Source organism: Megascapheus bottae, chromosome 12 (assembly GCF_031878675.1).
Source record: "Megascapheus bottae isolate mThoBot1 chromosome 12, mThoBot2.hap1, whole genome shotgun sequence".
NCBI classification, from domain to species: Eukaryota; Metazoa; Chordata; class Mammalia; order Rodentia; family Geomyidae; genus Megascapheus; species Megascapheus bottae.
The window spans coordinates 8833101-8848262 of NC_143520.1; the positions used below are offsets into that span (position 1 = coordinate 8833101).

The window sequence follows — 15162 nt, forward strand, 5'->3', positions numbered from 1 at the left end:
ATTTTAAACAGCAAAGTCATTATCTTCTCAGTTTTCTTTTAAATTATAGTATTACCCTTATGTTTTGTCTTAGTGATGGATTCAGAAGCATACTGGAAAGCAAATATAAGGAAATTTATGTATTAGTGTCAGTCATCTAAATAATAACTACTCTTTATTGAGTGTTTATCACGTGCTAGGTATTAAGTCTTTCATATATAGTAAGTAGAAATAAAGCAATGATGTGCATCATTTTATGTTCTTAATATGTGTAATGTATATGTATACACACGTGTATGTATATATAAACTAGTTAATAGTTTGATTAGGTATGTTTTTATATGTTTCTAAGACTGAGTATGCTCAGAGATATAATTTACATAATGATTCCAGCTGAAATGAGTCGTACCTTATCTAGTAGTTAAATTCCTGTTAGTTTGATACTATGTTGAGTATGAGTATATTATGTATGTAAGTATTTAACTGTGGTGCTAATTTAAATTCATGTATATGTGATTGTATATTTAGACATAGGAAAAGGATACTTTAAGAGAAAGACAGTAATACTTTCTCTGACCAATCTTATTCATACTTTTCATATTAAATTTAAAAAGCTAGAAGTAAGGTTAGGAAAGGAGGTCATACTATCACTATAATTTTCACTCACCATTTTCAGATAATCTAAGAATAATCCACTATTTTGGCTAAGTGTCTCAGCATCTGAATTCACTTTCTCTCCATTTGCCATACTTCACTAAGTGATAGTACCTTTGCCTCTGAAATTTTATTCTTAGGTGAGATGATATAAATAGGTGGAAAAATAGCTTTTTACTTTTAGCTTTAAATTTTAGTTGTAGTTTTAGTTTATGTTTGATACTGATACTGTTTACAGTATGCATATGTAATATGTATACACATTATATATACTATATGGCTATTTAAATCAGAGGCATACCTGAATACATACATGTCAAGAGAAATAAATTAGCATATGCAGAGAACAGAACTAAATATCCAGAACTGATTTGTTGTAAGGTAAAAAGGCTTTGTGTGGAATATGATTTTTTGTTTGTCCTTGCTTCTGGACCTTTGTTACATTTAATTTCCTTTTACTTTGTTTTGCTCATAATAATTTTTAATTTAATAATAAGTAGAAGTGTAATGGTTTCTGCTGAGTATAAAAAGCAGCTGATTTTTTATTCCTAATATATTCCTAAATTTTACATAAGAGAAACTGATGTTTTTATTTCTCCTCACAGTATATCAGTTGCAACAGGAAGCCCCTCATCCTCGAAGGATTACTTGTACTTGTGAGGTGGGTGAAATGTAATCGCACAAGAAAAATACTTAATCATCTGTTTCTCAAACTTTCACCTTCTTAAAAGGCTTGGATATTTGTGGGACTAACCACTTAACTCTAGTTGACATAATGAAATTGTAACACGCATATAGTTTTCTTAACGTCCTTCTCCTTTGCATAATTGCTGTTTAAAAAATTTTTTTTTCTTGCCAGTCCTGGGACTTGAACTCAGGGCCTGAGCAGTGTCCTCTACCACTTGAGCCTCAGCACCACTTCCAGCTTTTTCTACATATGTGGTACGGAGGAATTGAACCCTGGATCTTCATGCATGCTAGGTCAGCGCTCTACCAGTAGGCCAAATTCCAGGCCCCATAATTGCTGTTTAATGAACTGTTTAGAACATTATATAGATTATAACCATATAGTTCGAAGTGATAATAGTATTACAGTTAATTCGCAACTTTGTTTTTACTTATTTTAATTATTTTTGTCATCATTATTATTATTGTTATTATCATTTTCGTAGTGGGAATCCAACCCAGGATGTTGTACAAAGGGCAAGCACTTTGCCACTGAATGACATCCCACCCTCATTTTCCAGTTTCCTTTTTTTTTTTTTTTGCCAGTCCTGGGCTCAGGGCCTGAGCACTGTCCTTGGACTTTCTCAAGGCTAGCACTCTACCACTTGATCCTCAGCACTACTTCCAGCTTTTTCTATATATGTGGTACCAAGGAATCGAACCGGGGTCTTCATGTATGCTAGGCAAGCACTTTAACCACTAGGCCAAATTCCCGGCCTCTTTCTTTTTTTTTTTTTTTTGCCAGTACTCAGGACCTGGGCATTATCCTTGAGCCTCTTTATGCTCTAGGCTAGCACTCTACCCTTTGGGCCCCAGCACAACTACACGTCTTTGGCTTTTTCTGAGTCATTTATTGGAGAAAAGAGTCTCAGGTTCTTTTCTACCCAGGCTGGCTTTAAACGACCATCCTCAGAACTCAGCTTCCTGAGTAAACTAGGATTACAGGCATAAGCCTATCTAGTTTTTAAAATGAAACCTGAAGGTATTGTTGTAGGATTCTTGAATTACTTCCCCGTTAAAGAAATATTTGAATCATGATTTTAAAAAAGGAACAAAGGACATGGGTAGTTCACAAAGTTATTACATATGATATAAGAAAAGATATTCAGTTGATAGTGAGAATGAAAACTAAAACACAGAGAGACCATTTTATCTTACAGACTGGGAAAAGTTAAAAAGCTGAGTGAAGAAATAGGTATTCTCACATGTTGCTGATGGGAATATGAACTGCTAAAACTTTGAGAACTTTGTAATATTTAACATAATTATACCTGCAATTATTCTTTGACATAGTTCTACATAGTTGAATTTTCTATTCGGATATGGGAAATCGTGTATGCTTAAGGTTTTTCTTTGTAGGATTATTAATAATGATATTGGGAAGAGAAGTCTATCTGTGTATGGCACACAGACTAGAATATAATATCAAAAAATAGGAAATATTTCTGTGAACCAATATAGAATGATTTCCAAATACAAAATGTAAGTGAATAGACTTTATGGTCCTGTTTAGTAAGAAAGAATAAAAAATAAGAAACAATGCAGTTTGGCTATGTCTGGTGGTCTCATCTCCTTGGAAGGCAGGATTGCAGTGCCAGGCCAGTCTAGATAAAGTTATCCCAGGACCCTAACTGAAAAATAAACTAAAAGCAAAAGGACTGGATGTTCCTCAAGTGGTAGAGCCACTTGAATTCCATCCCCAATATTGCAAAAACAAACCAACTTCAGTTTTGCAAAAGACTAACACAGGATTGATTAACCAGAGATAAATTCAGTGGGATAGTGATTATAGGAAAGGAGCAAGGTATACTTAAGGGGTGTGGGGGTGAGTATAGAGATGAGAGAGAGATTAATCTAGTGATGTGTTTTCATACATGTAGTGATCTTTTTTTTTGCCACTCCTGGGGCTTGAACTTAGGGCCTGAGCACTGTCATTGGGCTTTCTCAAGGCCTAGTGCTCTGCCACTTGAGCCACAGAACCACTTTGGGCTTTTTTCTATGTATGTGGTACTGAGGAATCAAACCTGGGTCTCCATGCATGCTAGGCAAACACTCTACCACTAGGCCAAACTCCAGGCATGTAGTAACTTTTGACTTCTGTATATATCCACAAACAAAATTAAATAAAAAAGAAAAGCCCAGGGCCAGGTGCAGTAGCCCTTGTGAGAAATCCCAGTTACCAGAAGTCAGATTGAGAGGGTGATAGTTTGCCTAGGTTAGCCTGGGCAAAATGTTAGTGTGCCACCCATACACACATGCTGTAACCCCAACAAACAAGCCAGGTTTGGTGTGTCCCTGACATCCTGGGCATGGCTTTTTGCCCAGGAGAAAAGTATAAGACCTTATCTGAAAAATAGCTAAAACAAAAAGATCAAATAGAGGTGGTGAATACACTTGGATTGGGTCAGAAAGAGAGACAGAGAGAGAGTCTCTGTCTTGAAAAAGTAATGTTTAATCTTCGATGTGGAATCTTAAAAAAGCTGAACTCAGAGAAGCAAAGATAAATAATAGTTATCAGATACTGGAGTCTGAATGGTGCCTGGGGAGATGTTAGTTAAAAGATACAAAGTTTGAGTTAGAGATATTTTACAGTATGGTGTTATAGTTGATAAAGATATATTGTATAGTTGATTTGTGCCAAGAATAGGGCCTAAACACTGTCCCTGAACTTCTTTTGCTCAAGGTTAGAACTGTACCACTTGAACCACAGCTCCATTCAGTTCTTTTGGTAATTTATTGAAGAGTCTTACCATGTTTCTTGCTCAGGATGGCTTTAAACCCTAATCTTCAGAGCTCAGCCTCCTGAGTAGCTGGGATTACAGGATGAACCACCAACTACTGGCTAAAAATAGGATTAAAAAAATAACCTTATGATGTTTCACTAGATATTACATTCAAGCCCAATGACTATTCTATTGTACTTTTTTTTTTTTTTTTTTTTTGTCCTGGGGATTGAATGCAGGGCCTGAGCACTGTCCTTGGGCTTTCTCAAGGCTAGAGCTCTGCCACTTAAGCCATAGCACCCCTTCAGGCTTTTTCTATGTATGTGGTACCAAGGAATCAAACCCAGGTTTTTGTGCATTCTAGGCAAGCTCTCTACCACTAGCCAAACTCCTGGCCTAGGCCTCATAAATATTCTACCACTTGAACATGTCTCTATTTCTTGTGCTTTTAGTTTGATTTCAGGTAAGGTTTTGCTTATGTTGCTTTGGCTAACCTTGAACTACAATCCTTTTTCCACCTCCTAAGAGGCTCTCCCTAACATTTTTTTTTTTTGCTTGGTCTTGGGACTTGGACTCAAGGCTTGGGCACTGTCCCAGAGCTCTTCAGCTCAAGGCTAGTGCTCTATCACTTGAGCCACAGCATCACTTACAGTTTTCTGGTTGTTAATTAGAGATAAAGAGTCTCATGGACTTTTGTGTCCAGGCTGGCTTTGAACCATAATTCGCAGATCTCAGCCTCCTGAATAGCTAGGATTACAGGCATGAGCCTCCAGTGTCCGGCTCTCACAAACTTTTGCCTGCCTCAAACCATTGTCCTTCTACCTGTACCTTCTAGTAGCTAAGATTTTAAGCATAGACCACCATGCCTTGCCCAGAATAGATTTTGTTTTAGTCTCTGAACCAAGGTATGGAGGTTATCTGTTAATTAGCTTGACTAGCTATTCTATTGTAAACATATAGTATTTCATAACTTCCTTATAATACATAAACATATAGTATTTCATAACTTCCTTATAATACACAAACATATAGTATTTCATAACTTCCTTATAATACATAAATTTTATATATATAATTCATGGTAATTAGAAATACATGAATAGAAAATAAGAGGAACTTTGCCATGAAAATAAGTAAATAAAATGAGTAATAGTCTTGTGTAGCTGAAATAAAATTTCTCTTGTTGTGAGGATTAAATTTAATCATTTCTGCTTTTCTTTTTCTTTTCTTTTTTTTGCTAGTCCTGTGCTTGAGCTCAGGGCCTGAGCTCTGTATTTGGACTTTCTCAAGGCTATAGCTCTACCACTTGAGCCTCAGCACCACTTCTGGCTTTTTTCTATGTATTTGGTACCAAGGAATCGAACCCGGGTCTTCGTGTATGTTAGGCAAGCACTCTACCACTAGGCCAAACTCTCAGCCCTCTGTTCTTCAAATGTAACTGAAATACCTAGAGAATAAAGACACCTAAATAAATGAAAGCTCTGGACTCACCCAGGGGAAAATCTTTGCTGATCCTGTGACTTTGTTATCAGAACAATCTTACTCTTCAGAACCCAGTTGAAGTATTGCTTTTTCTGACCATCTGACTTAAATGCTTCACCAGCCTGTCTCTTTTATCCACTCTTATTTCATTACAGCATTCACTGGGGATGTACTGTGCATTTTCCTTATGCTTCTTTTGTAAACTTTTTTACTGTTTGTTTCACCATTAGATGTGTTCTATGACAGGACAGTTACAGTCCTATTCAGTAATGTTTCCCCTGCAGATGGAAAATGTTCAGTTTTTCTTAAACTTCTGGAGCAAATGCCTTCTGTGTTGCCTACCCAATAATGCTGAGGGAGGGAGTTTTCTTTAGTTGTAGCCAGCACCACACCATGGAATGCTTGGGTTGGATAAGCTGTGGTAAGGGAAGATCTGATAGGAAGAAGGTACTGAGAAGTTAGCAGAATGGAGAAGATAGAGTAGCAGGAAGGGAGGGAATGTGGGAAGATGGGAAAGAAAGCTCTAATCTGTGTGATATACTCGTGCTATTAAATTTTTGAATGCTTTATTTTATACTTTGGATAAAGTGATGTAAGTAACTTTTCTAGTTCATTACATTATAGAAATGAAAGATAGTTTAAACCCAATAATGCTGTGTAGCTTACATACATGTAGCATTATATAAGTTAGAACTAAAGTGACTGTATGACCAGTTAAAATAGTATATTCAATTCTACCAAAAGAACCAGACTGTAGGGCTGGAAATGTGGCCTAGTGATAAAATGCTTGCCTAGTGTGCATGAGGCCATGAGTTTGATTCCTCAGTACCACATACACAGAAAAAGCCAGAATGGTAACCTTGGGCAAAAGAAGCTCAGGGACAGTGCTCAGACCTTGAGTTCAAGTCCAGGTCTTTGCAAAGAGAGAGAGTGGGGGGGGGGAGGGAGAACATCAGAGATCCTCTGATCTCTAATATGTTCAAATTCTTTTTCTTATTGCATGTTTAGTTTATTACATGTCCATAATGTTATGTTTTCTACCATTGCATTTTCACAAGTATACTTTTCTCTCTTTCCCAAATAGGTAGAAAACAGACCAAAGTATTATGGAAGAGAGTAAGTATGGATTATCTCAAAATATTTTGCATATTGGTGTATGTAATAGAGACAGGTAAATGTATGCTTTTAGTAAAAAAAATAAAATAAAAGAAGATAATGCAAACAGTACAGTTTGCTAGAGTCACATTTTCTTTTCTATGATTACAAGTGTAATTATTCTAATTGGTGCAAAGTAGAGAAAACAAAGACAATGTAAAGAAGAAAAGAGCAGGAGAAAAATGTAAATACAGTAAAAGATTCAAGTCAAATAGTCTTATATGTATATGAAAAATTTGTGTAAGTGTTTAATTTACATAAATACATGGTGTATACCAAATATATATTCAGTGGTATGTGGGTATTTTTAGGTTTTGGTTCAAATTTTCTGCAAGTAGTATGTTGTCTCTTTTATTATCAGGAAAAAAATGTGATTCATGTTACCAAAAGACAATTGCTAAAAACTTGAGGATCTTTGTCTCAACTTTTTTAAGACAAGTTCTTAATATGTAACCCAGGCTGACACTGAACTCTAAATGTTCTTTCCTTACCCAGATGAACACTGAGATTACAATCAAGCATTATATTCCTAAGGTTTTTCTTGTTTTTCCAAAATTGAGATTTTTATGATTAAAATAGTATTTTTCCATTTAAGATTGATAATGAATATTGTAATAATTTTTAAAAGTTTTACTTATTATTTTTAAGTAGTTGTACAAAAGAGTTGCCACTTAACAAAGCAGTTTATGAATATAGTGCATCTTGATCAACATTCTCATTCTACCCTCCCTGACCCACCTCTTCTTTCATTCTTTTAATTTTTTTCCGCCAGTCCTGGAGCTTGAACTCAAGGCCTGGGTATTGCCCTTGAGTTTTTTTTTTTTCCAAGGCTAGCATTCTACCAACGAGCTACACTGTCTTTTCTGACCTTTTCGGTGTATGTGGTACTGAGGAATTGAACCCAGGGCTTCGTGCATGCTAGGCAAACACTCTACTACTAAGCCACATTCCCAGCCCATTCTTCTAAATTTTATAGGATATATATTAGATTATTAGCTTTTTCTTTTTTAACAATTGTTATTTTGCTTTATTTTATTTTATTTTTTATTGTTGGAGTAATGTATAGAGGGGTTACAGTTACATTCACCAGGTAGTAGGTGCATTACTTTTCACACATTGATACCCCTTCTCATGTTTTTGTCTCCATTTCTCTCCCTCCACCCTCTCTCAATCCTGTTTTCTTCCCTTCCTTTTCCTATTTCAAATAAACAAATAAATGTATGTACAATATACCAGGTAAGAAAGTCAGATATAGTAACAATATGAGAGGGCAAAAAAAGAGAAGAGAAATAACATGGTTCAAGGCTAGCACTCTAGCACTTTACCACTTTAAACCACAGCACCACTGCTGGTTTTTGAGTGAGGCAACAGTCTCACAACTGACTTTGAACCATGATCCTCAGATCTCAGCTTTCTGAGTGGCTAGGATTGCAGGCATGAACTACCAGTGCCAGGCTTCAATGTTTTTTGTTTTTTTTTTTAAGCTGGCTTTGTTTACAATTCTGCAGTTGGACAGCAGTCTGACTATGCCAGAAATAGTTCCGAATGCTGCTGCAGTAATGTCTGCAGTACTTTTTATTGCTGATTATTGTTGGGGAAAAGAATAAAAACCACCCATAATCCCATTTGTTTTTTTATGACTTGAGATCATATCAAGTAAACAATGTGTACAGAAAATATTTTTAAAGCTCTTTTAAACTCTGTGTTTATTTTCAAGACTGTTTTGAAGGGCAAGTACCTATTAGTTAGAGGAGAGTGATTCCCAGGTCATTTTCAGTCTTTGGGGTTCTTTGTAATCATATCAATTTAGATAGTTAGACTTCAGCTTGGTCATTTAGGTTCTCACAAAAAATGCTGGCAACCAGAAGCAATAGATTTGGAATTTTTAGATTAGAGATATTGAAGTGCTACTATTAAAAGTAACATAAGAGATAATACATAAGGTGTGGGGGGGGTAGGTCAATTGGCCTGAATAAATTTTTATTCTAAAAATATTTCTTTGATTCTATTTTACAACAGTTCGTCTTATTTTTGTTGTTGTTTTGTTTTTGCCAGTCCTGGGGCTTGAACTCAGGGCCTGAGCATCATCCTTGGACAGTTTTTGCTCAAGATTAGCATTCTTCCACTTGAACCACAACACCACTTCCGGCTTTTTTTTGTGTATGTGGTACCTACCGAAGAATTGAACCCAGGAATAGGCATGCTAGGCGAGCACTCTACCACTAGGCTATCTCCTGGCCCAATTCAAGTCTTTAAAGAAACATACTACCTTTTTACTAACTTAATCAATTGATATCATGTAAACTTAAAATATATGCTGATTTTAATATACATTACTACAGGGATGTTACCATGTAGCATATTCAGCATGTTCACTTGTAAATCTAGTTTTGAAAAATTGAAAAATTTGTGGAGATGAAAAATTTAGTCGTTCATTGTGACTGACACCACCTGTTCTAATTGTCATGATTTGAACATAACTGTTTTAAGACTGTTCCAAGAACCTTCACTATGCCCATGATGAGGATTTTCAAGTTGCTGCTTAGTCCTAGTGCAGTTCTAAAATTACTAATGGGTCATTTCAGGGCCTTTACAGTTGATCATTGCAAAACTCAGTGACTATTTCTTAGGAAGCTGCCAAGCTTCTTTTTGAGCAGTGAATTTAGTGTGGCTATTTTAGGGGAAGAAAGACTTTCCCCTCCATTTCTGGGTTTGATAGTTGGGTCAAAAATAAACTAACTGACAGATAGACAAGAAACAAAGTACATATCACAGGAAAAAGAAATTGAATTGTATACTCAGTGAGATTTGAGAGTTCATGTACTGAGTCGATGTGAGAATGGTGGAAATTGTATTTAGAGGATAGCAAATGATTTTAGGAAACATAAATAGTCCCTTAAGAGAATAAATGGAGAGTGCTAGTTTATGACAATTTGTCTTCTCTCCTGTGAGAGTTCATCTTTCCCGGTTCATGAAACTTCTAGAGAAGGGATTGATGGCAAATAAATTCTTTTGGAGGCTTTTTGGGGAGGGTCAAAAAGAGAAATAGAGAAAGACTTTTGCATTGCCTGTTTTTCAGATGCTTTCAGCTCAAAATAATACACTGAAGCAGCTTATTTTGGGATAGTATGTCCTGTATTCCATCATTATCTTTGAGGATGTGATATATGTGTATTTTTTCTGGGTTATAAATCACCATACAAATACAAGATGATGGGCTGGGAGCATGGCCTAATGGTAGAGAACTAGTCTAGCATGCATGAAGCCCTGGTACCACAGACATTGAAAAAGCTGGAAGTGGTGCTGTGGTTCAAATTGTAGAGCACTAGTCTTGAGAAAGCCCAAGGACAGTGCTCAGGCCCTAAGTTCAAGCCCCAGGACTTGCAAAAAGATATATATATATATATCTTTATTTATATTTTTAGTATTTTTCACCATGGAATTTTTATAGATAAATCTACTATTGTATAAAATGTGTTATTTATGTTTATTCTTCTGTTTTCTTTGTTACTCAAAGATAAGGTTTGATAGGGAATAAAAGCTAGTATTACAGTTGTTTGCTTATGGCTTCAGTATTTATTAATTGCAGATTATGTACATTATTGGGCCATTGTGCCATTAAAGACGACCTAGGGTCCTGGAATATTGCTAGCATAGACTGAGCCAAAGATTTGAAGCTGCTGGTAGGAAGTAAAGAAATGGGATTCTTTTTGTAGATTTCAGCAAACCATGTTCAAGAGGCTATAAGAAAGGGAAGCAAGGATTGTTCTCCCATGGGATCCTTCAGATGGATGTAAATGTTGATTTCATGGTTGGTAACTGGATTCTGTAGCTTGTCTGCTGCTGTTCTTATCCCATAGAGAAGCTGCCTGGGGCCAGGCCCAGAAAAATGCAAGCATAGTTAAGCCCAAGTGCTTTTCTTTGATTATGTGGCATGCTTTTCTAGCAAATAACAGAAGATAGTGGGGGTTGTTTAAGGGCAGAATTGTGGAAAGCATACAGTTCTGAATTGATTTTTCTTTCATAGATTTCATGGCATGATTTCTAGAGAAGCATCTGACCAGCTCTTAAGTGTGGCTGAGGGGAGCTATCTCATCCGGGAGAGTCAACGGCAGCCTGGAACCTACACTTTGGCTTTAAGGTTGGTCATGAGCCTGTACTTACAACTACACTTTATTTAAACTTTCTTAATTGAGAGCTTTAAAATTTAAAAGCATCCAGCATGTAATTGAATTGATTCTTGTTTTCTTGGGGCCCAATTACCATTTTAATAGCTTTGAGACCTTCAAAAAATTCCCCCAAAATGGTAGTACTCAGTAATTAAGAATTAAACCACTTCTAAAGCATTTTTGTTGTAGCTGCCTTCTTGCATTCCATTTCCTTTCTCTCCTATCAGTCTTTCTGTGTCAGCTTCTATATATTTATTGAATAAAGAACAGTGACTAAAAGAACAGTTCCTTATAACTCATAAAGCTAATGAGTTTGTCTTAGGTTGCATTTTGGTTAAATTAGCTTTTCTTGAGATCTTTCCTGATACCTCTCAAGTCTGCCTAGTATTTTGTCTGTTCTGAGCTTATAGTATAGTGCTCAGAAGCATTTCCATGAATACTGTACTAACAACCCAGTAATACACTAGTCACAATAGTATATCTGTCCATTGGACTTATCCCCATACCAAGCCTCTAACCTCATTTACTATGCATGGTAACTCTATGTACCACTACTGTTGTTACTTTACTTATGAAACTAAGGTCCTGGGGTTGAATAACATGACTGTCCAAAGTCTCACACTGAGACTTAGTTTACTAATACTTTACAGGTTTAACTCAGGGTATACAGGGTGATGTACTTACTTTGGCAATCTAAATACCTTTTTTTTTTCCAACTGTTTGAAATAGAAGACTTATAGGGGGCTAATCACAGACTCTCTTGAAGCTGATTTATCTTTTTGTTTTTGCCAGTCCTGGGGCCACTGAACTTTGTCCTTGGGTTTTCTCAAGGCTAGAGCTCTACCACGTGAGCCACAGCACCACTTCTGGCATTTTTTTCTATGTATGTGGTACCAAAGAATTGAAGCCCGGTCTTTTTGTGCATGCTAGGCAAGCACTCTACCATTAGGCCAAACTCCCATCCCTGATTATCTTTTTACTCCTAACATTTTCCACTAGAATTCTATTCCACTGCATTTCCAAATAGTCTAGTCTTCTGATTATCTAAGATAAATTAATATTGAGGTGAAGTAATAGTTCTGTGGCTTTAAAACTGGGGTTCTCCCAATCTCTGCCTCCTAAGTATCTGGGATTTATTGGTGTGCATTGTCACACTTATGCTTCTGCCAGCCCAGCCCTCCAACCCCCTCCCTCCAGTTGGGACATTTCATATCGACCTTCCATCTACTGTCTTCTTCTAGTTCATTAGTTCTATATTATTTTTTTGAGTGCTGACGATCAAACCTAGCACTTCACACAAACTAGGCAAGCACCCTACCACTGGGCTACGTCTCAGCCCTCATCTGTTGGTATACCCATATGCTATAAATGCAAAGAAGGCTTTTATTTTTTTATTAAAGAATTTATTAACATTGATTTTCACATCATATTTCAAATGTCATGTTTAACAAACAAGTATTCAAGAAGGGAATCTCTGTATACAATCACTGGCACTTATGTTTTAGAACATAATTGAAATTAAGCATTAATCTATGTAATAAAACATTATGTCTATAAAGTATATAGCCCATCATAGATTTTTATGTCTATGTAGTTATGCTTATATCTCCAAGACCATGTCCATAACATTGGGTACCCTAATATTGAGAGTACTTGTACTCAATATTGTACTTAATATTGTTCTCTTGTACTGTTTGGATCTAATATCCACATATTGAGGATACCATGCGCCAAAGAAGGCTTTTATTATCTCCGCTGATTTGTTAGTAACTTTCTTTTTGCCAATCAGGGCCTGACCACTGTCCTTGGGTTTTTTCTCAAGGCTAGAGCTCTACCACTTGAGCCACAGCACCAGTGGTGGCTTTTTTTTTTCTACGTATGTGGTGCCGAGGAATCGAACCCAGGTCTTCGTGCATGCTAGGCAAGCACTCTACCACTAGGCCAAACTTTCATCCCTGTTAGTAACATTTTAATCTTATGGCTATTTACTTTAAAGAAATAATGCATGTAAATATGTGAAATCGAGCTGAATATTAAGCTCTTGCTATTTCTCCTGCCATCCATTTAATATAGGGCACCTTACATTGAGAATTTTCTTGAGAATATTCAAAAAATTGCACATTTAATATGGTATACAGCTATAGTTATACATTACTTAGACATATCATTAGGCTCTCTCAGTATTGGTTTCCTTTGACATAAAATAATCCTTTTCACATGGGCTTATGCTGCTGAGTTAATATATTTTTATCAAGAAAAATAAAATCTTGGTTATTTTACAAAGGCAGAAAAAAAATAGAAGAAACATTTAAAATACTAAATATTTAAACGGGAATCTTTTCAATGTAATATGTAAATTGAAAGAGAAGAGGAAGAGCCAGGAGAATGATTCACAAAATAGTTGCAGTTACCTGTTGTCTTTGTTAGAACTTTGGAAATAGGAGCCAGGAGTTTGGCCTAGTGGTAGAGTGCTTGCCTAGCATGCACAAAAACCCAGGTTTGATTGCTTGGTACCACATACATAGAAGAAAGCTGGAAGTGGTGCTGTGGCTCAAGTGGTAGAGCACTAGCCTTGAGAAAAGTCCAAGGTAGTGCTCAGGCCCTGAGTTCAAGCCCCATGACTGGCAAAAAAATAAAAAAGAACTTTGTGAATAAAGCCATAGTAGCAACTTCAGACTTTGGCAAACATGGATTCTAATTGCCTACCTATTATCTCTGCTTAGCTTTTTAAATTTTATTTTCTGATTTGGAAAATAATAGTATTTCTCAAGAGGCCATTGTATTACCTAATACATGAAAGAACTAAACTCTATGAGCTTAAACCTAAGTTACTATGGAAATATCTCACATTATGAAGAATGCAAAAACAAAATTTCCCCCACTACTAGAGTTTGAACTCAGTGCCTTGAGCTAGCTCAAGCTTACTTGCTCAGCTAGCACGTTATCACCTGGCCATGATCCCAGCCTAGATTTTTGCTGGCTGTATTGAAGATGGGGTCTTAAGGACTTTTCTGCTCAGGCTGGCTTTGTACTGTGATCTTCTAGCTCTCAGCCTCCTGAGTTAATTGACCTGTAGCTATTTTAGTAGCATGGATAATTAATATGCCAGTGATGTGATGATCATCAGCTTCAGTCAATGGCTGTTTTCCTTGGTGACTCCAGGTATACTTCTGTTAGCTCAGTTTAGCTTCTCTAATTTGGGAGAACAGGACAACATGTGTATAAGAATCTTGATAACCCTGGATGCTGGCTTTGGACATTCCCTGGATAGAGAATGCCTGCAATGCACAGTGCTATACTTCCCTGATAATTTCATGCATCAGGATATGATCAGAAGTTTTTATATAATGGGAGAACAGTGAATTTGAAAACTGGAAAAAGTATACTTGGACAGATTATATTTCTTTTTCTAAAAATTATACTGTTTTATTGCTTTTTTTTTTTTTTGCCTGTTCGGGGGTTTGCTAGTACTCTATCATGGTATTCACAACACCACTTCCAGCATATTCTGTGTATGTGATACCGAGGAATTGAACCCAGAATTTTGTGCATGCTAGGCAAGCACTTTACCACTAGGCCACACTCCTGGCCCAACATTATATTTCTTATTTGACAATTTTTTAAAGCAGATATAGAGTTAATCTGAAAACCAAGCATCTCACAGAAAAGAATCATATTGCTTATATAAAATTATGTATCTACAATTTCATATGGTAAGTAGTTATCTGCAAACAGTAATTAAAATGTTCAATATTATGAATGTTAAAGCAATTTTTACTTCTCTGTACTTTTCTGTGTGTGTAGGTTCTAGGACTTGAACTCGACCTGGTTGCTATTCTTGAGCTTCTTTGGCTTAAGGCTAGCTCTCTACTAATTTGAACCAGCTCCACTTACAGCTTTTTTGGTAGGTTAGTGGAGATAAGAGTCTCTCAGACTTTCATGTTCAGCCTGGCTTTAACCTGCAAGTCTCAGATCTCAGCCTCCTAAATAGGATTACAGGATGCACCTGGCTTCTTGGTACCTTTTAAATTGCCTGATTTTATATATAATTTTACAATAAAATATCAATAGTGTTATTTTTCTTTCTAGACAAAATGTGAACATTCAAAATAAAAACCAGTATTTTCTAGTTTTATGTCTGAAGTTGTGACTATAAGTGGAATGTTTCAACATGTTTAACTGATCAGAAGAAGGGTTGGTCAGCATGAACAGGGTCTGAGAATCCTTGCAGGGCCTGTAAGGGGAGGAGTTGCTGCAGCACTGGCACTGCTGCT

At 36.4% G+C, this 15162-nt stretch overlaps 1 protein-coding gene across 2 annotated transcripts in view; it reads left to right on the forward strand.

The window, feature by feature from the left end:
* The window catches only part of Chn1 (chimerin 1), a 137810-nt gene that overhangs the window by 50029 nt on the left and 72619 nt on the right, over positions 1 to 15162 (forward strand). For both annotated transcript variants that reach the window (XM_090342602.1, XM_090342603.1), the window contains exons 3-5: positions 1239 to 1294; positions 6649 to 6680; positions 10747 to 10860. In XM_090342602.1, coding sequence (XP_090198728.1) covers positions 1239 to 1294; positions 6649 to 6680; positions 10747 to 10860 — 202 coding nt within the window. The remainder of the gene's footprint in view (positions 1 to 1238; positions 1295 to 6648; positions 6681 to 10746; positions 10861 to 15162) is intronic.